Raw genomic sequence first — 27,402 nt, forward strand, 5'->3', positions numbered from 1 at the left:
TAATTAGCCATTGAGTTAGGAATGTCGAAGAGTACAGATTGACGAGTTCTACGGACAGGGACTTGATATGAAATGCCTCTAACAATTTCTGGGCTATTAATTACGTTATTAACAATTTTGTAGGGAAAGCTCATATCCAACATTAAATCGGGTTGTGGTCCTGTGGCTAGTGTCTCGGACTCACGGACCAAAGGTCCGTGGTTCGAATCCCACTCTACCCCAACTTGATTCCATTTCCTAATAGTGAGTTATTTACAACTCGTTGAAAATGGCCCTCAAAATTAAATATTTGGGTAAATCATAAGAATGCAAATATTTCTTTATAATAAAAAAAAAAAAAAAAAAAACACGGTACGCCAAGTTGCGAGATTTTGAATCTTGTGAAAATTAGCGGACTCAGTCCTACTTAAAAATGAAACATTATTTTTGAATTCTAATTGTCTAAGAAAATAGTTTTGAATATGTTCAATACGATTTTTTTAAGTATTATATTGAGGATTCCAAATCGGCGAACCAAACTCTAGGACACTACGTGCATATGAAAAAAAAGTTTTCTTAATGCGTCAGTTCTTGTGAAAGGTTTGGTTGATCGTATGACAAACCCTAACATTTTGTAAGCTTTTTCTACAGTATTTTTAATATGTTTGTTAAATGTAAGTTTACTATCAAGTACAACACCAAGTTGTTATATATTGTTATTGTTGTTTAATAGAATAAATTTAATATCCACGTGCGTACAGGAATGTTCACTATCGGATCGTTACTAAACTCGTTTCATTGTTCCTCCATACTACAAAATAATTGTATAGTAATATATTAAATCAAATCATCATTTTTTTTTATTTGGTACTTCAGCACCTACGTACTGTAATAAATGCGTAATTCCTTCTGCAAAACCACACCTCAGTTCGCTCTTGTCTCGTGTTATACAGGGTGTTCTTTAAACCCTGTCACATCCGAAACCACGATGATCAGTATGACCAAGAAGACATATTGGCACATTAAAATAAATTTTTAGAACGAATAAAATTTACAAAAATAAAATATTTAAAAAACAAATGTTTGCTTACTTCTGCAAGGGAGAAGCGAGGAGAGGGGAGGGGAAAGTCTGATACACCGTCAACCACATGGCCACGCCCCCCTCGCTTCTCCCCTGCAGAAGTAAGCAACCATTTGTTTTTTTAAATATTTTTTTTTTTGAAAAATTCTGCGTTCTAAGTATTGTTTTAAATATGCTAATATGTCTTCTTGCTCACCCTGATCATCGTGGTTTCGGATGTGACAGGGTTTAGAGAACACCCTGTATACATTTACCCATTGTATTATGCTTATTTATTTAAGGTAATTTTACAGTACCTACATTTTCCGTTTTGGTCCACCGCCTTTTTGAGCTTTTGTAAGGTGCAAAGATTCGCACCCATATAGGAGTACCTACTGGCATTATACAAAAGTTGAATGATCAGCATTTCGTTTTGACGTTAATCTAAAGCTAGGGTTTCCTAGGACAGCGGTGCCCGTATCTTAACGGCCGTAGTGAACGGTGATGCAGTGGACAGCCGTCGTAACGGTGACTAGAGAGTGGTTTCCTAGGAAAACGGTATTATCAACACCGTTTAACACCGTTTTCCTAGGAAACAACTCTCTAGTCACCGTTATGACGGCTGTCCACATCATCACCGTTCACTACGGCCGTTAAGATACGGGCACCGCTCTCCTAGGAAACCCTAGCTTAACGCAAATCAAATTAAATTTTAAGCATATCGTATACATCTTACGGATCTGCTATTAAATCGGCCGCGCCCACTCCTTCCTTGCACTTGATTTCTTGATCAATAATAATATGGTCTCAAAAGAAAGAACATTAAATATATCGGTACGTTGTCGGTGAAATCACATTAAGTTCCTGGTAGGTCGCGTATTAAAAAAGGGTGGAAACCGCTGAATTAGATCAATGAATAAAATAAATCGAAACTTTTTACGATAATATTTCGACTGAGTCCGACCAAATGTTAAAATTAAATCGATTTTGAGCTGTCGAGTTTGTATGCCGATGGTGCTGTGCTTCTTGCTGCTTGCTCGTAATGAAGAGTATCTGCAGCTCTTGGTTACGGAGGTCTATGATGTATGCAAGGAGAGCAAATTGCGATGAGATGAATCGAAAGTGATGGTTTTTGAAACAGGTGAAAGTATGACTCTAAATGTGAGATTTATTTGGTTTACAAACAATGAAAAATAATACATAATACACATAAATATATCAAGAAAAAAAAGACACCACTTATTTTTCATCAATTACACGTAAACACTAATTAAATACATATTTAAACAAAATTCATGAGCAAAATAAATTATTAAACTGAATATAAATTATTGTAAAAATCGTACGAATTAATAATAAATTAAACATGAATAAAATACGTATTTAAATAAAATTAACTATACAAATTATCAAAATAAAATTATTTAGAAAAAATCATACATTAATATGCAACTAATAAAAACAATCCGTAAAATACTAATAAAAACAATAAACAAAATATGCATCGAAACAAAACCAACAATGCAATCCATCAAAATTAAATGTAAAAAATTAATATATCAATATAAAAACGCATTTTGTGTACATTTCTTAAACCTAAACAATCCAGTGTCAAAAATGTCGATCTCTACGTTTTCAATGGTGTTGTATAATCTACACATTCTTGGCACTGGATCGAAGACGGACAAATTATTCTTAAATTAATCTATATGGAATGTTTTTGGGTTCCCGGTATGACCACTCATTTTTATATTACTTGAACAGCTTGAACTTTCCAATTTGCCATTTACTATCTTATATAAATATAACAAGTCATTTACCTTTCTTCTCGTTTCTAAAGTTTAGAGGTCTCTTTTCGTAACTCTTTAGTGTGGAACTAAATTGTCATTTCTGTGATAAAAGTCTAAGAATTTTTTTGTACATATTCAACAACACAAATATATTTATTGTAATGTGGATTCCAAATGGTTGATCCGAATTCCATTTTACTTCTTACTAGAGAGTTGTATAAATTTATAGAAGATTAATGGTTTTTAAATGGTTTCGTTGTCCTATGGGTGAATCGCAACATTTTTGATGATTTATTTTTTATATCAGTTATGTGATTATCAAACACAAATTTTGAATCTAAGGTAATTCCCAAATCACGTAGTTTCTCCATATTTTTTAACAAAACATTATCTGGATATGGAATGAAGAAATTTTTAATTAGGTAGAAGAATGTGTGTATCTGGGAAGTCCGTTTACTATTATAGGATAGAAAGACAGGGAAAGGTGCTGAACGGAGCTGAACGCAGTGTGAATGCCGGGAACTGAGTGAACGGTGACTAAAATCAACCTTGGCAAACAAATGTTTGTCGCAGGAGGTCAAATTAGCCGTTCACAATGGAGTCCCGGTGTCGGCTCTTATGGATAAGAGCGAAGTATGGAATTGAAAAATCGGAGGTGAAAGTAGACTGAATGCTGTCGAAATGCGATCTGTCGGGCGAATGTGTGGTAAAACGATGTACGGTATTATCGACAAAATCAAGAAAGCAGTACTGCAACATGTAGAACGAATTCGATGGATGCAGAAATTGTGGAAGACCGAGAAATTCATAAAATACAACAGATACTTGCCCAAATAATCTTCATGCGTGCGCGAGAAGATGGTAGATTGAGAAGAAGAAGATTGAGGAGAAGAGATGAGAAGATCTCACCCACATCGATTCATCCAACTGAACCGTTTCACCTACTAAGCAACGCCTGAAAACGATTTTTTAAATTTTATACTTCTTATGGGTACCAGTTAGTTTAATCAACAATGTTTTGAGTATGTTAATCCAACCTGTCTGCATACATTTGGAGATATTCAAAACACAGTTGATCAAAATGGTGTTGTTTCTTCTCTACCTACTGAAACGGTGTGATGGTTTGTTTGTTCCAAATGTTTGCAGACAAGACTGGATCCCGCCCCTTAGGGATCTATCACAACTCATGCATAGCAACAAAGAAGGGAATATGGAAAACTAGGAATTTACAGGGCTTATGTCCTGTTATTCTGTTACAAAGAAGTATAAACATTGAAGTATTGTAAAGCGTTGCCTAGTAAGTGCAATAATTCAGCGAAATGAATCTCACCCACATCAATAAAGGTTTCAGATCTTACTTCGCAGACGTCAACAGACGGATGATTTGCTGAAATATGGATGTTTAAAAATAGGCAGAATGGTGAATGTTACACAGTTTGTAAAGTGGCCACTTTAAGCAGCCAATGAATGGTCATAAACCCTGTAAATGATTTCCCTCTGTTGCAATGTATACTAAAATTTCGACTCTAATAAATAATTGAACATACCATGTAAGCATATTAAATTTTAACTTGCGGATAAAATGTAGCTACAAATCAATACCAAAACTTAAATGATGTGAATGTCACATTATATTTATTATTGATTATTGTTTATTGTTTATAATCGAAAAAAATAAATACATTGAAATTTGGTTCATAAAATGTTGTCGACTATATCGAATATATCCTTAATTGTGTGGGTTCTACACCTTTTCCTGTCAGTATGCAAAATTAGTATTTTTTGTGGTGTGCTAACTTTTGTGGTCTGGTCTGTTATCTAATTTTAAAAAAATAAATTAAATTAATTTCAAAATTATATACATTAGACAAACATGACTTTGCTTATAAATATTGTTTTCGATTTTCAATACACCAGTTATCTATAAAATTCACCGGAGCCAACAACTTCCGTCTCCTTGCTTTTAACTAGCGAGGTTGTCATTCTAGCATAACGTCATACTTACTATGATTTTTCTTTATAGATAATATCCCCAAATATTTTTTTATAAATTTAGAATAGAAAATATTTTAGCAGAAGCTTGACTGCGGCGTATATACGAGTATATATACATACCACCGTGGTTCTTCCGAAATGTGTCCTACTAGGGAAGTATAAATTATGAATAAAACACTAGCAGGCAACATGTTACATGCTAGGGAATTCGGCCAGCTGTAGTCGACCCTTCGGGCCTCGTATTATCGGCCCTGCGGGTCTCGGTTGATTGATTAAGATCTCGGGCACTGTAAAATTTCGCCCCTTTGATCCTCACCATTGTAAATTTTATTTTAGAAGCAATCTAAATGTGATAAAGAAGAATCTAATAATGCTACCACGAGGTTCTAACAACAACTCTACCACAACTTGATTCCAATTGTCTAATAGTGGTTATTTACAACTCATTGAAAATGGCCTTAAAAAATTTTGTATTTGGGAACGTTAAAATATTTTTTTTTTTATATAAATAATAATAATAGTAGTCAGCACTGCGGGCCTTAATAAATCTGTCCTAATGCCCTTATAAAGTCGGCCCTACGTGCCACAGTTGATCGGCTCTTAAGGCCTTTGTTAATTAGGATTTCGGATGCGCTATATTAGTTTTCCATAATACAAATTAAAATCAATATTAATGAATCTCGGCGCTTTATAAATTTGTTATCAGTAATAATAATAAACTTATTATTTTATTTAGGATACAACTGAATTATTTTATAATGTAAACATGTTTGTCCGCCTCGTAGTGTAGGTCAGCGCGTTTGCTACCATGCAAGAGGACTCTGGTTCGATTTCCGTCATGGTTGACATAAAATATTTAAAATTGTGTTTTACACTAGAATATTTCATGGTCCCTGGACTAGCACCTGAAGCGTCAGACTGCTCATCTTACCTCGGTGTAACAAAATAAATATCAAGATACTATGTAATTGGTGTACTTGTGCGCCATTAGGTGCGGAAAGGGAATTGTAATGAAATTATAATCATTAAATATAATTATAAGAAAAGTATAATCATTAATTAGTTCTCACGAGAAAAATAGTTACCCCAAACAATAAAACATTTTCACATGTTGATTTTACTACAGAAATTTGTTTTGGGAATCTTATTTGACGACCCGTCCTCACCCAATAAACCTGTATATAACAGTTTGTGTTAATTTGTAACTAATGAAATTAAGTTGTAGATAATGTATTATTAGATACTAACATACTAATTTGTATTTATAAATTACTAACATAAAAATGTGTAAATATAAAATAAAAAACAAAACACGACTCTGGCTACAACACCCCAGTAGCGCGGTGAAGAAAGCCACAAAAAAGGAGAAATAAGAAATCTGAAGTTCACTTTGTTTTAATTAAAAAAACGTTGATAAAATAATGTTATTCTGTAAAAAGCACTTTTTAAAAATCGGTTGTCCATTGGCTGTGACCGACTCGTGAGTGTGGGTAATAAAATGACATAATCATATTTATTTATTTTTACATCCTCTTACAAGAAGCAGGTGTTAAAACAATGCGTTGCGTTACATACATAAATAATAAGGATACGCACTTTGCATACTTTATTCTTCCTTTACACCAAACTTGTTTTGATTAAATAAAGCTAATCCGCGATACACGAAATTATATGTTTATTTTGGAATTTGTTCGTTCGGTTTGCGTTTACTGGCATAATTCAACAAAAACTAACTAATACTAATTATTTGTTTTTAAAATTTAACTTATGATAAAACCACTCATCTTCCCATAATCATATAAGCACAAGTAGTTTACATTTGTTTTTACTGAACGCTATACTATTTGTCGACTGATTCCAAAATACAATAAACGTAGCACGCATCTCATACTTAATATATGTATTTTTAAAAACGTTAAATCTATTGCAAATATTGAGTTATTTTTTATCAATATGTTTTCATATAGTTTTTATTAGTCAAATAAAAAAATGCATAGAATATTGGGTCATCGAAATATTGCTTGAATGCTTTCAAACATTCCTAAGTTCTAACTTAGTGCTCAAGCCAAAAACATGCACCTATTTTTTTAAAGAATTTTCAAGTTTACGAGAGCAATACACCCTTATTTATTGCAATTTATGCACGAATCTAATATAAAATAAAAACGTTTAATTATGATTATAATCAAAAAAATATTTTTAAGAAGAGGGGATTTAAATAATATGTATTGTTTACCGAATGATACAAAGGTGACGTCATCATTTATTTACAATACCTTGTAATTTATTATTTTATATACTTTTACGATCAGAAGTTCGTAGAAAGATTGTAGGTATAAGTATTATTAACTTACAACAGCTATGATCTGCCCCGAGAATATAACATAACTTGTTTAGTAATAGTATGTAATATGGTAACGGGCATTTAGCCAAATGCGTTTTAGAGACAACTTTACAAAGAATACAATATTCTTATGACGTAATTTTCATTCATTTGACGTGCTATGATTCGTCGGGATTTGTAGTCGAGAGGAAACAAGCTTTTTGCTATTCCGTCATCGCGAACTACTATTTAGAGTAGGGTAAAGCTAGAGTCATTCATATAACAGTACAATACAAATATTAATATAATGCTAAAACATACTAACGATTATTTCTAGAAAGTCTTGGAACATTTGTTGTGTATTCGTTTTGTGGTTGGCGGGAATATGTCATCCGGACGCATTATCAGTAATGTTGACATCATTTAGCGCTGTGACCGCAGAAGTCTTACTAATAAGTTACGTTTCTGTGGGGCCTTACGCTGGACGCTTTTTCTACAGCATTTTTGAATGACTCGTGCGATTTAAATACATTTAAAACCAATCGACTTCATCTCGATCGTCCCGAATTACTCTACATCGAATTTATTATTATTATTTTTTTTTTTTTATGTTTCTGATTCTATATTTGTGGTGATATACTCATGTGTCTGTGTCATCTAATTGCTAGTCCCATCTCAACACAGGACTTTTAGTCTCATGGAGTTGGGACTTATGTCACAAATAACGTACAATAAACGTATGTATGTAAAAAAAAAATTAAAATGCGACAGGTACCGATGTGATGTGCCTTCAGCTGTCAAACGTCTTTGTGTAAAATTTTCGCCATCCAACGTTGACAAATTGCGGAGTGTTTTTTTGTTCATGTCAACTTTTTTTACATTATGATGTTGTATATAACTATACCTGTCGAAAAAAAAGTTCGTCTTTCCAACATGATTTTTTTTTTTCATATTCAAGATAAGTCCATCAAATGAGTACGAAATATTTCGTGTTGTATAACGTGTATTATATTATAGTGTGTGATAAATAAGTTAATTTATTTTGTCACAAAACAAAAGTAAACAAAAATCCCAAAATGTGCGCGTTTGTCATGAAACAGTAGATCGCGGATAAAAAGTTTAAATGTGCCAGTAGTGCCAAAAAGCAATCGAGTTAGAAAACACGAATATTGTCGAGTTGGTGACAAAATCGTCTTCCAGCATAAGGCCCGTGTCGGTCGATTACGGCTGGGGAAGTACGAGTGGAGGATCCACCAACAACCAACAGCGAGAAAAAGCAGTGTGGAGTGCGGAGGTAAACTGGAAGAATAGTAATTACCTGTTGCCGCCTTCTGATGCTGCTATTCACACACGACTATATTCTCCGCTTTGCATTCCTGGGCTAGAAACCGCGTTTTTCTCTATGACATCACGAACGCGGTGCATTGTTTAAGTCGTGCGCGGGCAGCTCTAGATTTTCCGTTAAAAATATCTATAATTCGTTTGCAAACTTAATCTATACTTATTTTCTAATAAATATGTAATCGATTTGTTTTTCGCCACAAAAAATGTTTTTTTCTGGAAGTAAAGTTCTTTACCACCTATTTGTTTTGTTTAAAAAGTAAAAAGCCAATCTTTAAAATATTAGGACACGTCGTGCCAAAGCAGAATCGCTTAAATAAGCTAAATTAATGAGAAAAAATAAAAGAATATGTATTTTTTTGCATCAAATATTTGTTTAATAGGTGGTTTTACACTGCAATATTTTACTGTCCCTGGACATATGGCATATGAAGCGTGAAACTGATCACCTTACCTTCATGTGACAGTCGAGAACTGGTCAAGATACGCTGCATTATATATACCCACTCACCATCAAGTGCGAATAAGGGGTATGATTATGATTTTTATTACTATTGAAAAAGAATTTCGGCCCGAAAAACGCGAGTTAAAAATAATTCATTTATACTTTGAAATTATACCTACGTATAAACTTTAACAATGAATAGTTTTTAAGATAAAATAATTTACACAATAAGTAAAAAAATGTTAGTAAATGACTGTTAGATCGTATATTTAATTCCTCCTTAGAATTTGACCTTAATAAGCAGGTGCTTTGCCCCGCTCCCTAATGAACCGATGACAGTCGTGAGCGTGCGATGGCACAATCGCGCAGAACCGACTTTTGTGTAAGTAAAATAATCGAGTGAATAAGTTTTAATTTGGGAAATTACTGCAGTTAAAATTCTCTTGCATAATAAATATTGTGCACCTTCTTGCTTTTAAATCTGTTATGCAATGAGTACCTATTGTTATATTCGGCTATTTTCCATTTCTATTTCTTAAACTTGCAGATTAACACAAGCACAGCCTAAAAAGCCATAAAAGGTTAGTGAAAATGTATGTTAATAAATGTAATTAGTAAGGAATAATAATACTAGTGATTATTTCGTCAATAGTGATACGAATAACATTCAAAGTAATCACGTGTCCCACAACAAAGTAAAAATGTATAATTAACGTAATTTTATTGCGTAACGTTTTAAGGATGTAGAATTGTCGAGTAAAATTACTACGTGTTCAGCAAAGGAAAAACGGGTGATAAAGCGAGTCGCGGTGCTAATCTTTAGCGTGTCAATTCAAGGCTTCTCCGCAATAAGAGGCCATCCACAATGACATAAGGTACATTATTACTAGACTTAGGCACTATTAGAATACCAATATTATCTATAATATATATAATACCGATACTGTAGAGAGTAGGTACTGCTATAATGGGGTCGTTATCGTTGAAGATTATAAACCTTCCTAATTTTTATTCGATATTTTAAAAAAATTAGCGCACGTGAATCATAAAAGTACATAATCTATTTTTTTCCCTTTATTAGGGCCTTCTACCAAAACTCGATAACATCGGCCAAAAACAAGTTACATTAATAAACATAAGAACACCAAACAGAAAGGAATAACAATATAGATACAAACAATAGACAACAAAAATATAAGTACAAGAATAACATCATAATATCAATTGTAATAATAAACACAGCCAAACAAACAATAATTTCAACATAAATTGAAATAGGCACTAACAGAAAAACCCACCAAAACCTGATAGTGCCTATTTAACAGAAAAGAAAAACTTGCAGTAAAATATTAGAAGGAAGATAGAACTTAATAACTAGAAAAATTCCAACAAAATAAACAAAATATTAACTAACATAATCTTATATTAATGATAAATTATAACTATTAATAATTAAACGCCAAGAAGTAATAATGACATTAAAATATTTTACATAAACCTAAAAATGTAAGATAAATTTACTGTAAAAAAATAAAGAATTACTTTAAACATAATTATTTCAATGAAACAAATATTACAAATCATAATAGGGAACAGTTTGAACATAAAAAATTATAAACAGAATTGATCAATAAACAATTTGTACAAGAAAAAAATTGAGATAAATGAATTGGAAAGGTTATAAAAAACATAAGTAAAATATCAAATATTTTTTTTCTCCCAGTCATACATGTCAAGGACATGGAAAAAAATGTGATTAAGATCTCCAATGCCTCCACATTCGCAGGCATTGGAGTCTAAAATTTTAAACAGATGGGACGGAGTGCAACAGTGGCCACACCTGATACGGCAAAAAGTTACAATACATAATCTATCATAATGTAATACTAAAACAATATTAACAGACATTTGATAAAGATACGGCAAAAAGTTACAATACATAATCTATCATAATGTAATACTAAAACAATATTAACAGACATTTGATAAAGATACGGCAAAAAGTTACAATACATAATCTATCATAATGTAATACTAAAACAATATTAACAGACATTTGATAAAGATACGGCAAAAAGTTACAATACATAATCTATCATAATGTAATACTAAAACAATATTAACAGACATTTGATAAATTTTTAAAAAACGCATTCCTGACTAAAGTGCATCCCTGAGCAGTTTTTGACATTAATTTGCTAAAAAAAATATTTATTTAAAAATAATTAATTATTTTATATTTTGAATTCAAACATAAACAAGTACCCAGGTACCTACTTACCAATGAAAAGTTGCAACATCTTTTTCACGTTTATCCGAACGGTTTTTACTTAACATTTTTAGTAATGTTTTGTAAGTATACTTATTTATGTTTAATCTGAAGAGCAAACGCGTACCGACTTTTCTTCACACAAACGTATTCACGTATTTTCTCTCTGAATTATGGCACTAGAGAAATGTTTTTTTTTCAATAACAACAACAAACTGTCACGCCGTTTCCCCATAAGGGTAGGGAGAAAGAATAGAACGCCACATCGCTCTATCTTTGCATTCAGATCTCGCTTCCTCTATATTTATAGATCTTCTCATGCACGCGCGCCGATTATTCCGACTTTTGCCATATTCATCATTAAGTATTTGTTGGATTTGGTCATGCTATGTCTTTCTCGATCTTCCTCTATTTCTGTATCCATGAACATTCGCATTGTCATATACATTCGCATATACATGTCCAAACCAGCGCACAGCTCTTTTTTTACACATTATAAATATTTACCATTCCAAAAATCGAAAGCGGAAATTCAAAATTTGCGATACTTTTTGAACTAACCTCGTACATAAATATGTTATGTTCACTCATATCATATTTTAACCTGGGCCCCGATTACAATGGTAAGTTAACAGAGTTATCTGACTGTCTATAAAGAAAAACTGATATTTGTGTACAAAAATGAGCATATTTGCATGAACGTTTAAAATAACTTTGTCGGTAATCAAACATGTTTAGATGAAAAAAATGTATGCGTATTCTGTTTTTCATACAGAAAACTTAATTTTACTTTGTAGATAAAATTGAAGATAAATGTTTTCTTTCTGTTGTAATTGAGGCCTCGAAGATGTTAAAGAGCTCGCCCCCTACATAATAGCCCGATACTTTACGGATCAGGGCTTGGAGGGGGAGATTTAGCAAAATGTAAACTCTCGCCTTCCACGCAGTAGCCAGGCTCTTTATAGACCTGTGCTTGGAAGGCGAGAACTATTCACAGAGACCCGTCACAATAGATCTTCACAGGTCGCAGTGACGTCAGAAGCTTGCATAGCACTGACCCCCACCTCTAAGAATAAGAATATTTTCACTCATATTTATGTTAACAGAATAATTTCAAACGTACCTAATAGAAAATGAGAACAATGTCAATGACCCAAGTCTCTAATTCTAATAAGGATAATGAAAGCAAGCATAAAAACCAGAAGCTTTGATGACTTGAAAATAATGTTTTTTTTTTTAATCTGAGAAGATTTAAAAAATGTTTTACACAATTAAGATTAAAGATTTCCCACATTTATTTTTTTCCTTTTATATCGGACATTCATAATTAATAAGTTGAAATTTAGCTTGTTGTAAAATATTTTTTATCAGTAATCTTTCGTAAATGCCTTTACTTAATATACTTTCATCGTGAGAGTAACAAAAAAATAATATTAAGGGTAATTTTGGGGAATAATTTAGTATTCTACTCGTACAAAAACACGTTCCATTAAATCGTCTTTTTTGTTTACCCAATTTTTTCCGTCTGTTGGATTCTAACACGACGAATTTTCTGTTTCACCACATGCATACTGTCGTAATGTTAATTCAGTTTGATTTAGATTCCCATTCGAAACATTTGTTCTTTTTGTAATAATAATTAGTTTACATCCCAGCTAAAGCTAATTTTAACGAGCGCACTCGCGACTTATCGATGAAAATATTTCAGATAAGATACTAGTAAATTTAAACAATAAATTAATGGGTATTCAGAATTATTTCATTTTTGTAACACTGATATTGTTTTGTGATAAAGACAACATTTTAAAAATATGTTTTATGTTTTTTGTGAGTATTGTCTGCATATTTATTTAAGTAATTCATGATGTTTGGTTGTGTTTTGTTATATTTATATAAAAATGCCGTCCTGTGTTCTAATACTAAAGTTTGTATGTAATGTACTTAACGGTACCCATATGATTACTTTACCTTTAGTTCTTTATCTCCCATAAAACAACATTTGCTGCAAGTTTCATACCAACTTATCAAATTTACGTGCAGATCTACTCTCCGTCAGATTATGATGTGAATTAATGCGAGTATCGTTGGTTGGCAAACGTAAAGGTTTACGCGGTTTCGATTAGAAATAATTTCCAGTAAAATCGGCATAGAACCACGGCCGCAATAATAACTCTCGTAAGAGAATTTCCAACGCTAGTACATTATTATGTCCCAAGGCCGAGAACCGCTTGTAGCCGCCGCGCCGCTGACTGTGTTTACGTTATATTCAATAATATACATTTGTATTTCTAATGCCCGTGTATTATTAACGTATATTTTCTCGCTCGAGTAATTTCTACCTGTCTGCATCATGAATGATCAATTTCGACTCATCATTTTACAGCCGTTCATTAGAACATAAAATTGAATCAATAAATTTGCGTCATGACTATAACTTTATTGTGTGGTAATGAGAATACACCGTCCTTCGTATGCTTAGGATTTTCCCCATCCTCTGGAGTGTCTAATTTTATCTTCCATTCTAATCTTGTTATCAGCCTCTCGCTTCGTTACTTATACCTATTTGTTTATCTTCTGTTATCCGTTATCCTCAACAAGTTTACGCAATTCTTAATTCTTACCTGCGCTTAGATAAACATACACCTACGCTACTCGCGCTCTGCCCTTACCGCTCTTCACTATAAAAACGCAGCACATGCATTATGTATTTATATTTATTTAATTATTTGAATAATTGTAGTCGGCATTACTTTACGGGCTGTTTAACCCATCACGTAATGCAGAATGCAGACTGTAATTAGAAGTTAGAGGTTAATTAATAGAAAGCAGATAGCTGCTAAACTGTCGATATGTACAGAAAAATAGATCCATACTATTCAGCAAGCGAATTGCTGTATACCTACCTACCTTGTATTCGTATTATAACTCGGTACATTTCATTTCCGAAACTGTTTACGCCGATGATATTTAGGTAATGGGTGTAAACAAATGAATAGACTTGTTATTCTCCTATTGTTATTCTACCTACCTGATATTCGAAAAAAGCGGAATATCTAGTCGCACAAAGCACATCACTGTACATATTACAAACAGGTGTATAAAAACGGAATACACATTTTCCCTTAGTTGATACGTAATTTTGGTTTGTTTTTTCGTGGGTTTTCGACGATTTTACGATTGAGAAAGAAGGCAATTTCCTTAGTTTGCTTGCCGCTATTTCGCGCTTGTGTGTATTAACAGAATGCGCGGTCCGACTTGTATTTATACAAACGTAGGTATTCCGTAATTTCTCGCTGAATTACTAGAGCGATGATTTTTTACACACTATAGACGTAGATATCCACCATTGGCGTGTCCTTATCCTTTTCTTGTTGATAAATTGTCTTTTATAGGAACTAAGACCATCCAAAAACCCTTACAAGTGCCTCGTTTTATATGCCGTCGTCGGACATAGGGTATACAAAAATGGTAACCATTTTTGAAAAAATCAAAACGTGCCGACACCGAAAATTTATTCCTGATACTTAAAAACTAAATCGGTTCAGTTTTGGGGTGCGCAAAACGGGAATGCGAGGCCTCAATTTTATCCATTTTAGCTAGGCATACTCAGTCTGACGCGGCGTGCAGTCGTCTTTTTCGCACAGTATTCGGGGAGGCATCTGCGAGCAAGTGACAGAAAAACTATGTTCAAATACCTATTCATCAAACCTTTCTTCCCTGCATAACATCTATGATTTCGGGCATCATTGGTTTTCACTAAATTACTTAAACGTTCACATCATTTTTGAGTTTATGTACAAGCATCTGTTTGTATATCGGACCAGTGAAGTTGCAGATTGTGTACTTATTATGATTATATTGACTAAAGCGGCGCTGCGGTACAAACTTGGTGTACGTCATTATAATAAATACGACACGCGATCACTTTCGCTATTAGTTTCACGTCATTTGGGATAGTTATGGTACGTCGAATCACGGCAGAGAGTTGTATACTGCATGACCAGATTTCCAATACTAACACGGACTGTTTGTAAACATACTTTCGTAGTAAAATTTTAATTTATCACACTCTCAGAGTGTAATAGAACGAAACCTACATATTATAGCATACAAGTACTTTTTTACATTTTTTTTTTTTATTAATAAATTTCATAAAAGGTACATGGTTTTTTAAAATTCTATACAGATCTACTTTTATACATCTAGTAAATGTTATCACTGTAACACTCCAAAAAAAGAGACTAACTCTGTGCTCGGAAAGTGACTTACACTGTTGTTGTTGTTTATTTATAAGAGTTTATATAATTTCGAATATACGAGTATATAAGAAAAAAAATAAAAACACATAATACAAAATGAAAAAAAACATAAAATAATAATACATTCGTACTAATTAATATTTAAAGCAGTTTTTACACGTGTTCAAAAAATTTCTTTAGATTTGCTTTAAATTTATTTATTGATATATGATTTTTTAGTTCACTGGAGAGATTGTTATAATTTTTTACACCTTGAAAACAAAGCTATTTTGACCATGACTTGTGTGGAATTTAGGAATTTTAATATTATTTTGGTATCCGAGTGACTTATTCATCTCAAATTCTTTTATTTTTTCTTCTTTATAAATTTACTGTATGAACCTTAAATATGTTATATAGACATACTTGCATATTGAAACTATTTTTTAAATGATTCAAAGGTATTAATAATGTGTCGTTTTCCGAGAAATTATATTAGGCAGATGGTACGGTTCAATATAGTCCTTAAAATATAGCTTGATTAAAATGACATTTGTCAGAAAAGGTGACGACATAACTTTGTAGTAGCGTTTTGGAAGGAGTTATTTATATTGACACACAAAAAATCATTCGTATCTGGCGTGTTAATTTATTTTTTTAATACAATGCTTGACACATAAATCAACATTAATATATAAAATCAGCTTCAAAACTTTAAAAAACTAAAATAAACCTAATTATTAACGACGTTCTTACACAGTTAGCCGTCTAACCAACTGCGCCACGGCGTTTGTGCAACATATTTACGTATGAAACTATTATTCACAAAAATGATTGATTTCGAAAATTAGGGTGGATCGATATTATTTATTGTTTTTTTTTAATCGTGTTTATTTAGTGGGTATTAGTCGTCCTCATGGTGTACCGGTTATCGCATTAGCCTGCAATTAAATAAATAGTAATTATAACATAATAAAAATAAATCCACCCCGTGTGCCGTGTAATATGGTGTCTTGTGCATTTTGACGATCGTGTAAAATGAGCCAATAGAACTTGTACAAATTACAATTAATAAATAATATAATTTTAATAAAAAGCCATCTCATACAATAAACATGCTGTGTATTTGTTATTCCGCATACATATTATGCTAATTTGCCGCTGGAACGATGAAGATGTGTTGAGATGGCTCGGGAGATATTTTATTTTCTGCTAATGGCAAGTTGTAACGTTTTATAACGACCTTGTGACTCAGACACGCGTTTTACAATACGATTATACTCGTAACCTTAAACTACACTAGTCTTCCAATATCCTCTACGACTCTAGAATCTTCTCTGGAATAATACTTATTACCGTCATTACAAGTACAAAAGTCGAGAAAGTATAATAAATGTGCTATAATGTAAATAATAATACCCATAAACTTGTCAATGTTCCATTACTTAGTATAATTGTGCTTTGTAAACATCGTATGTTGGTTCTGTAAAACCTTATACACATATTTTGACAGTTTTTAAATAATATTTTGCTTTCTGTATTAATCCGAATACTCCATAACTCAGAAATATGTAAAATAATGTTTAAAATGTATTAATAGCAGGCAACAGTCGACTGTTACATGCTAGGGAACTCAGCCTTTCGGGCCTCGTTTTATCGCCCCTACGGGGCTCAGTTTTCGGCTCTTCGCGCCTCGGTTGAAGATCTCGGTCACCTAGAAGTATTGTCCCTTTAGGCTTCATCTTTCTTTGTTGTTCAGAGTAATCTAAATGAAATAAATAATCATTTCTCATTCAAAATAATGCTAATGAGATACTCGTATATATTATTGTGATAATAATAATTGTAATAATATATTCTCATGTTTTTTTCTAAAAAACAAATATTAATACAAATATAGAGAGATAATTATTATTCCGTTCGAATTTTAAATTTTAACTGACTAAAAAGACCCTGATTTAGCTTTGATACCACGATAATGAGGCTCAAATTCCTGTGCGCGGGGGTATAAGTGACAAACGCAATTAATCAATTCTAGAGTATTGATATTACAGATTTCCAACTATAAGTAAATGTTAATGTCATAAACAAATCAAACCAACACGTCATTTCCCCTTAGCGATAGGCAGATGATCGAACGCCTCACTAATCTCTCCTGACATTCTCTCAATTTTCTAGTATTTGTCAAATTTTGACATGCTACATCTTTCTCGGTCTTCCTCGTTTTCTGCATATATCAACATTCGCACCAACTATCGTAGCACCCCCTTTTAACGTCTTCTTAATGTCAGATAGGATTTCACCCGCAAAGAACCCAATTAGTTGGTTACATTCTGCCTTCTGTTGGGCGCGTTCGTTGTATTTGTTTACACACATTTCCTTTGTAAAAAATGCGAAAGGGGCTTTATGAATCCTTTTTACGTTTCGATATTAGTTATATTTATTTTCAAGAAAATGTTTTAAAAACCCTAGAGGCGTTTTTGTAATAAAAAGAATACCTGTCATTCGTGAGATATTTGAGACTATGACCGGTCACAATATCCAACCGAAAAGACGGATCTTCATCTAGTCCCTACAAAAACAAGGTTTTTCTTATTTATCCACAATCTGTACTTTGTTAACTCGTTTTATCTAATCTTACTAATGTAGTGACGTAATTAAAAATGATCTAAGAGCATCTACATACATTCCAATATATTGAGTAATGTTTTTTTCTTGTAATAATCATTGTATAGGAATTTGGAATTAAATGCATAATCACACAAACTATTACATCTCTACCTCTTGAGATTTCCGCCTTCGCGATGTCCATCTGGCTGAAATCAGTTTACTGTGTTTAATAATTTCTTGATTTTTTTTTTACCGGTGAAAGTTAATACCTACACCCGCTTGTTTTAGAAACAGGATTAGGACAAACTTTTTCGTAACATAACTGGTAGGTACCCGTCATTACTGTCGCCATCTTTAGAGATGGACCCGTCATACTTCTTAATGGGCGAAACAGATGTAACTTTGATAATCTTAATGTTCAATTCAATGTCCAGGCGGGTAAAGAATACAGTTCTGTGTGAAATACCACCAGAATACTAAACTAGCATTTTCGACTCGGCGTCTACTCTCAGATAAAAATTCTAATAAAGAAAATTGAGTGGCGATAAATCGGCCTCGCAGTTTAATGGTTGACGCATTCGCTTAACATTCTTGAGGTCCCGAGTCCGATTCCTGGCAAGGTCGAAGTGAAATATTTGTCTTAATGGCAGTTTAACACTGCTATATTTTACTATCCTCGGACTGAACCTGAAGCGTAAGCCTGATCACCTTACGCTGAGGATACGCTGCGATCGGAGTGCCAATCCAGTCCCCTGTGCACCAATGCGTGCGGATAGGGAAATTACGATGATAATGAATGTTTTTTTAGTGTCTCCCGTGAGTGTTCATTATCGTTTATTCCTTGTAAACGACGAACGCGTTTTGTCAAGGTAACATTTTTGTCAAGCGATCGTTAATAAATGATATTTTTAAAATTGACGGTCTCGAAAATGATCTTTATTTATCTCCCTTTCGGTTCGGAAAATGCAGTAATTCCTCTATTTTCTACTCTGTCATAATTACGCCGGCTGTGATTAGTAACTAGATTACACGTCAGTATAATTACCCTTCGTCATGCTGCATTGCCCGGTTTAACATTGTGTACGTTTTTGTATGCCGAATACTTTTCTGCAAAAGAACATTACGTGATAGCGCATAGCGTCGAGCGTCAAGAATACCTACGTATCAATCAGAAAGCACTTTCGATTTTCTACAAGAATCACGAGTTGTTTGTTCATTTCGGCTCAGTGTCTGTCTACAAGCTGTTCACAAACTTTTTGATCTTTAAAAAATCGCCGTTTGGCGGTGAAAAGAACAGAGTCACAATGCCATAGTTTTGAGAAAAACTAAAATCAAATAGTTAAAAAACTATTCTCTCTACGTCCGGGCGGATAAGAATACAGTTCTGTGTGTGAAATAGAACCAAAATCCTGGACGAGTGCTTTCGACTCGATGTCTACTCTCAGGCGAAAATGATGAAATCGAGTGTAGATAGGTCCACCTACCGTGGTTGTTGAGACCCCGGGTTTGATTCCTGGGAGCGTCGCGATGAAATATTGTTTATAAAGGTTGATCTTCACTGTAGTTTCAAGTTCCTGGACTGGCACCAGAAGCAAGAGGCTGACAACCTTACCTTCTCGTAACAGATGATCGATATACGTTGCATTTGGTGTACTAATGCAGTTCCCTATGCACCAATTGAAGAAAGTCAAAAAAGTTGACTAGTTAAAAAAATATCTACATCTTTCCGGTTACTCTACGGTGTCGTGATACCTACCGACATTTATTTAGCCAGGTGAATCCCTTAGGAAATATCCATTACGGATACAAGTACTACAAATTTAAAAAGAAAACGTCGTGAAAAAATTAGTTACAAAAAATATATTAGTTATTTTTCACCGGGGTCTTTTCACCACGAGACAACGAAATAGTCAACAATCATGATTGGTTATTACCTTCTGTAGAACACCTAGACCAGTGGTCGGCAAACCGCGGCTCGCGGCTCGCGGCTCGCGGCTCGCGGCTCGCGGCTCGCGGCTCGCGGCTCGCGGCTCGCGGCTCGCGGCTCTTTAGCCACTCGAGTGCGGCTCAGGGCAAGTTACACTTTTTGTTCAAATTTTTTAGCCTACAGGTTCTATAGAAGAACTTCTAGGACCATTGCCTTTTGAATTATTGAGGATATTGCAAATACTATAATCGAATGCATGGAGAAGCAAACTTGATGAAATTGTTTCAATTTCAACATATGAGCTAAAAGTATGACCGAAGGTTTTTTTTTCTATTTTCGAAGCAAAAACTAATCACGTAATGCTTTTTACCATTGCACCATTCATCAAGAAACGATTTTTTTTAATGTTGTGGATTTGGTGATCAAGATTGTCAACACAATTGTCGTTAAATCTCCTTTACATCGCTAGTTTTAATAATGTTTACTCAATAACAGAGAGTAAATACGGAGATCTTCACTGCATAATAAGGCTCGTTGGCTTTGAAGAGGAAACAGTTTAACGAAAAGAATGTTGGCTCTCAAAAGAAATCTTAACCGTCGTAATGCTGATCTTTGGCTCTTTTGACTAATGAGTTTGCCCACCACTGACCTAGACCAGTGTTACAAATACTATATTTATACAACTTTCTTTTCTTTTTCATTCTCGATAGTGTATTCACTTATAAAACAATCTTCATCAAAAAATCAATTACGTATGTGCTTGTTTAGAAAATCTATCTTTTATATTTCAAATTACTTTATCATGTAACGCATAAAATCAATTTATTAACAATGAAAGTTAAAGAAAATCTTATATGTATGGAAATATTTTTATTATTTTCTTAGTAAAAAAAATACCCCGATTTTATTTTATACAACTGTTCTTCAACCCAAAGGAAGTGTATTTTTTTCCTTCATTTTCAAAAAATATGTTTGATAGGTCTATTTTTACTTAACTATTTATATTGTTTTTTCCAGGCATCTACTATTGATGGAAGAAGGAAAGGAGCATGCCTATTTTGCCAGGAATACTTTATGGATTTGTATCTACTAGCTGAACTAAAAACCATCAGTCTCAAAGTAAGTCAACTTTACTATCGATATTGATTAACCCTTATCTTGGCAAAACGAAAAAATATTTTTTTTTTTATATTTGATTGTTGAAAAAACTTCTGAATCCCAAACAATATTTTTGTTTAATCAAAGTTTACCATGGATAATTCAGTTAAGAATTAAAAATATGGTAAAGCAGTTTTAACTGAATTCTGTTTTCCTCGTGTTTTAATTTATGAAAAAAAAACACGTATCCTATAGGATACATTGCCAAGAAAAGGGTTAATTATACAGGTTGGTTAAAAAAAACGTGATTCCCTTTTGGGAATCACGTTTTATAATATAATAAAAAAAAAAAAAATTGTAGTTAGAGAAATGTGTCTCCATCTCCCAGTGTGATTGGTTTTAGGCTGCCATTCGTGAGAACCCGTGCTCAATTCCCGACTAAGTCAACATTGATTGGTTTTAGGCTGCCATTCATGAGAACGCGGCCTCCGTGGTGTAGTGGTCAAGACGCTTGACTCACGCACGGAAGGTTCCGGGTTCGATTCCCGGTGAGAACACAAAAATTAAAATGTGATTTTTCTCAAGCCTGGGTACTCTGTGATGTAATTCACCACTGTAATTAGGCCTCCTGGCCTGTTGTGGTGCAAAAAAAAATGAAAAATGAAAATGAACCCGTGCTCAATTCCTGACTAAGTCAACATTGAATTGTTACTATTATTTTTCACACTGTAAATTATTCTACTGATCGTCTTTTACTAACGCAAACAATGATCTTACATCATAAATATGCTGCAATCGGTTTAGAAAATAATTCATTAACTTTTATACCATAATTAAATCACTGATTTTTCTTTAGATATTTTAAATCAGAAATTGAACTAATTTAGATTGTGCGTCTTAAATTTTAACATTTTCGTAATAATCTTTAGTATTATTATTTCAATCAAAGTTCTGTCGTCTGTTTCTGTCGCACACAAATAATTCAAAAATCAATTTTCTGTATGATTTATTCCAGTACAGACTTTATCTGCTTATACGAGGCGAATTGCTAACCCAGTAATTTAATCCCCGTAAGCTGTTTATGTTATAGTTTTTATAAGAACGAATATTCAAATAAATGTTCCAATCGAAAAAGTTGAGACTTCAATTGAATAGTTTGAAAGATGAGTGGACCCTTTTTACTCATTACCCTATGTTACACACGCAATGTGGTGATAGATAAATAATAATTCATTTTAATGTAATTCTCTCTGTATTTTTATTATTCTTACAATATTTACCTCACGATTTGTTTTAATAAGTTAAGATGGATAATTATTCTCTCTATATTTGTATTATTATTATTATAATATTTACATAGCATTTTATATTTTTAAATGAATTATGGTAATATTTTTTATTTATCTTAAATTTATAATTAGATTTTCGGTTTATAGTTCGGGAATATTTTTATTTGCTGACAAAATTTAAATGTCTCAGGGAATATTTTTATAAACGCCAATAAATTCAATTATTTTTTACGTTGCGAAAATAATTCAGTTGTTTCCTAAATATGATATTAAAACATATATGTCTTTTATCTCAGAAATGCATACTTTGCTCTGTTACAATCAACTCCTACCTGTGGAATAGTTGGCTGGGGGGGTTGTGCGGCATCCATCTTAAAGCCTCTTATAATTTCACCGAAATTAATATTGAGAATAATATTCAGGCGCCCTCCAGCATACCAGTCAGAACAGTTGTTCCAATACATGAAAGTGCTGGATATGAGACAACTGTACCTAAAAAAAGCACTTACACACTTCTGGTCGAACAATAAGGAGAGATCACAGCCAAATGTTCATACGAGGTTTTCCCAGAACACGAATTATGTCATACCTAAAACCCGTACGACTTTTGCTCAGAGACGTCTCTCCATTATCACACCGAAAGTGTTTAATATTTTGGAAGAGCGTATTAAGCTCTCAAGGACAAAAACTATTTTCAAGAGAGGAGTTAAGGACTGGATTTTCCTTAGCGGGAGGGATTTGAGTGGGAAACTCCTTGATGACTTTCCTAATGTTAGAGTTAGCTGTTCACCATTGTTCAAATTATTATGTTTCTAATCCAATATAATATTTATGGTGATATGCTCATATGTCTGTGTCAACTAATTACCCGTCCCAACTCAACGCGGGACTTTGTTGCCAGCTAGTATAATATAATTTGGTAATAACAAATATGCTTAGCAGATTCACTGCCGGCTCCGCCAATTGGCAGAGTTGAGAAGAATTTTTTAATGGATATGCCATTTGTACGTTTTCCACAAAAAATATAGTATGTATATTTTTTTACAATATTTGAGTTTGTCCAAATGTTTGTAGACAAAATACTGGATCTCACCCTCTCGGGAGTCGTAAAGATTAACAAATTACAACAGGGAATGAGAATACCTTAAAGAAGGGAATATGGGAGTCTAGGCATTTATAGGGCTTATGACCTGTCAATGGCTGGTTTAAGTGGCCACTTTACACACTGTGTAACATTCACCATTTTGCCTATGTTTGAACATCCATATTTCTTAAATTCTTCAATTTGTTGATTCTAGTGAAGTTAAAAGAGCTGAAACCTGTATTGTTGTGAAGAGATTCATTTGACTGAATTATTTCACATACTAGGCAACGCCTGAAAACAATTTTCCAATTTTTTAAACTTCTTCTTGGACCAGTTGGTTTTATTACAATATTTGAGGTTGTCCAAATGTTTGTAGACAAAATACTGGATTTCACCCCCTCGGGAGTCGTTATTGCTTTGTTTTTTATTTTTTATTCATTTGGTCTTTGAGCCAATATGATAAATAAAACATATTTGATTTTTTTGAGATTTTGATATTTTAGGCTGGCAGTGAACGTGTTAACTATATATTGTAAAGTAGTAAACGTGTTAATCATGCTTTATATTAAAATTGACCTAAGTAAAGCTTAAATTGATACAATCTTTTGAATAAAGTGAAACAGCCTTTTGTGTTTTTTTTGTTTTTATTATTCTACAGTACTAAATACATTTATCCTCTATTAATAATATTAAGCCTCTTTTTGAAAAAAAATGGAAATAAAACGAACACCACATTTCACACAAATCTCTTCATAAACCACACTATTCAAAACTATGGAGATACCAACACAAATGGAGTCGTGCATTAAACATATTCTCATCACATTTTATTTTCTTGTCAGAAATTTTTTATATAAATATATTGTTGTGTACGTAATTGGTGCTGTGTTAGGTTTATGTTTTTTTGTAAAATCACTGTAAGACCACCCGCTGACCGACTTTTTGTTGCAGTGACTTTGGTCACTGTCACTGTGGATAAGCTCACTACTGGTGACAAAATGTTCATTTAGCGATGGATTTCAAAGAGGTCGCAGTGATTTGCGCTCTTGAATTTTGGAGTAGGAAAATTAAACAAAAGAATCACTACTGAGTACATCCCATGTATAATGAACGATTATTAAAAGGAAAATTTTTCACCCTGTATTCTGAATTACGTCAATATCTTTGAGCGGATTTTAAAAATTATTTTTGTATGTCAATAAACAGTTTTGAAATAATTGAATGTAAACCTCGTCCCACAATTTCCTTTTCAAGTGAATATCAGAGAATTTCTTAGATTTTTTTCTTCCATTAACAATTCGTTGTCAATATCATCTTCTTGGAGAGAAGCAGCCATTTTTAATCTCGCCCGCATAAATAAAGGTTTCAGCTTTTTAACTTCACAAACATCAACAGATGAAAGAATTTAAGGAATAAATATGTTCAAATATAGGTAGAATGGTGAATGTTACACAGTGTGTAAAGTGGGCACTTAAACCAGCCTATAACAGGTCATAAGCCCTGTAGATGCCTAGACTTCTATGTTATGTTGTCTAAAATGTTCTTCATCTCTGTTGTAATATGTTAATCTTAAATTTAACTGAAAAATTCACAACACACGTCCGTTCGGTAGGCGTCTGCCGGCAGAGTGACAAAAAGTTTCCAGTGAGCGCACTCTCATAGCAATGTACCGGCCGGGTGACAGTCACGTCACGCTAATGTCGCCAGCCGCTGGATCTTTTTCTCACCGTATTGTTATGTCGCTACAGTGAGCGCACTCTCGTATATCTCCATAGCACTTGACTCAGCGGGGACTCAATTATACCAATATAGCATTGTGTACACACTAAAATAAAATTAAAATGAGTAACTTATTTGGTTTATTAAATAAAAAAAACTTTTGACATAAAAATGTACTTTAAACTCGTTAGTTAATAAATTATATCAGTAAACCACCAAACATAATCTTTCTTTTAGGTCACTACTGTTGATATGCAGAAACCTCCACCTGATTTCCGTACAAATTTTGAAGCAACACATCCTCCGATTCTTATAGATAACGGATTGGCTGTTTTGGAAAATGAGAAGATTGAGAGACATATCATGAAAGCAGTTCCCGGAGGCCACAACCTCTTCGTTCAGGTAGTTAATTGTAAATATTATTACCTCATTGATGCTCTTTCATGGTTTATAAAATATTACATTCTGTTCGTTAACTGAATACATAATGTCTTTTTACTTCCACAATGATTTGATACGCACATTATTTGAATTAAGATTGATTAGAATTGGTATTTATTAAAGTAGGTTCATCTCTACTACAACTACTCATTGTAGCGAAGGACGCGTGTGTTTTGTTCGCTCCGTTTTTAAATTTAATAAAGTGTTCACTATGTCGAAGGATCTCAGTGAAGTGATGGCAGAACAGAGTAAACTAATTGCTCTGTTACTCTGCAGAGTTACATCAATTGAGGATAAGGTGAGCGTTGGATTTGGCGAGATTTTGGATGCTTTGAAATCTCTGCCTAAGCCGATCTCTACCGACTTGTGTAACGGCAACAATATGTCGCAGTCCGCGTCAGCCGACCGCGGCCCGCCCGGCTCGCCCGTCCGCCTACTAACGTCGTTCCGGCACATCCTGATACGGCGGCGTTACTTGTAGACTGCGTCGCAGTGTCTACAGCGCATACTTCTGCGCACTCCGGTCCTGCGCCGCCGCTGTCGGCGCGTGTAGCCGAGTCGACTATGGTACCTGCGCCGGTAATAAACGAGAAGCGCAAAATTAATACTCGCTCAGTTGGAAAAAAATCCACAAACGTAATGTCTGCGATCTCGCGGAAGGATAGCAGCGTACCGGAGCGACCGGGGAAGGTAATGACTGAGGTTGCCCCGATCCCCAGTTGTTCGTATTCACTACTTGTCACTGCTCCTGCCGCTGCCACTGCTCCTGTCGCTGCCACTGCTCTTGCCGCCGCCGCTGTTCCTGTTGCCACTGCTGTTGTAAATCCAGCAGTGACACCGCCATCTTCAACCCGCGACGCCACAGAGTGGAAAACAGTGAAAAATAAAAAACGTGTCTTTATTCGTGGTAGCATTGGAAGACGAACTGAGCAGGATTTAAAATTTTATCATTTTTATCCTTTTCACAAGGACACCACGAGTGAAGACATGTTAAAATATTTGAATTCTTTTGTAAGTACCGCTTCATTTAATATTGCAAAAATTAAAGCACGGGGTGATTATTCGTCGTTTAAAATCGGTATTCCAAAAGGAATAACGGACATAGTTTTGAAACCGGAAAATTGGCCACGCAAATCTTTTATTAAAGAGTGGGAAGACAAGCGAGATCCTCCGCGTCTTCCAAATATCAAATGACTCTTTCGTGATGCATCAAATAAAAAGCTGCATTTTTATTACCAGAATACTCGCGGTTTAAAGACGAAGTGTGTAGAGTTCTACAACAATGTCGCAGCTGGCGATCATGACGTCATCGCGTTAACCGAAACGTGGTTAAATGATACCGTCTTTGATTCCGAGATTTTTGATAGTAATTTTACAGTTGTGAGAAGAGACCGGTATGGCCACAGGCAGGGTGGGGGGTGTTTATTGGCAGTGAGAAATAGAGAAAACTTGCGAGTCGAACGGTTTTCTATATTGGAAACTACCAATGAAGATCTTTGGGTAAAACTAACATACGCTCTCGAAATTACTTTTATTTGTGTACTTTACTTTCCTCCGGCGAGTGAGGCTAACACATATCGATTATTTTTCGACAGGGTTTTGTCCAGTTTAGATTTGTTTCAGAACAGAAGCGTCATTATATTGGGGGATTTCAATTTACCTTCAGCGAGCAACATTGAAGGTATAGAGGCTGATCTAACTTTTTTGTGCTCATTGTTGAAACTTTCCCAGTGTAATGATGTTTTGAATTCTAGAGATAGGATTCTGGACTTAATACTTGCCGGGAAAGAAGTT

At 33.9% G+C, this 27,402-nt stretch overlaps 1 protein-coding gene across 1 annotated transcript in view; it reads left to right on the plus strand.

Annotated features, from left to right (window-relative positions):
- Clic (chloride intracellular channel protein 5) overlaps positions 1–27,402 on the plus strand; it is a 37,964-nt gene that overhangs the window by 4,499 nt on the left and 6,063 nt on the right. The window contains exons 2-3 of the mRNA XM_088242674.1: positions 20,995–21,096; positions 25,405–25,569. Of these exons, the coding sequence (XP_088098800.1) occupies positions 20,995–21,096; positions 25,405–25,569 (267 nt within the window). The remainder of the gene's footprint in view (positions 1–20,994; positions 21,097–25,404; positions 25,570–27,402) is intronic.

The sequence above is a fragment of the Micrasema longulum genome, unplaced genomic scaffold (genome assembly GCF_059751315.1).
Source record: "Micrasema longulum isolate JH-2025_06_02 unplaced genomic scaffold, ASM5975131v1 h1tg000154l, whole genome shotgun sequence".
Lineage (NCBI taxonomy): Eukaryota > Metazoa > Arthropoda > Insecta > Trichoptera > Brachycentridae > Micrasema > Micrasema longulum.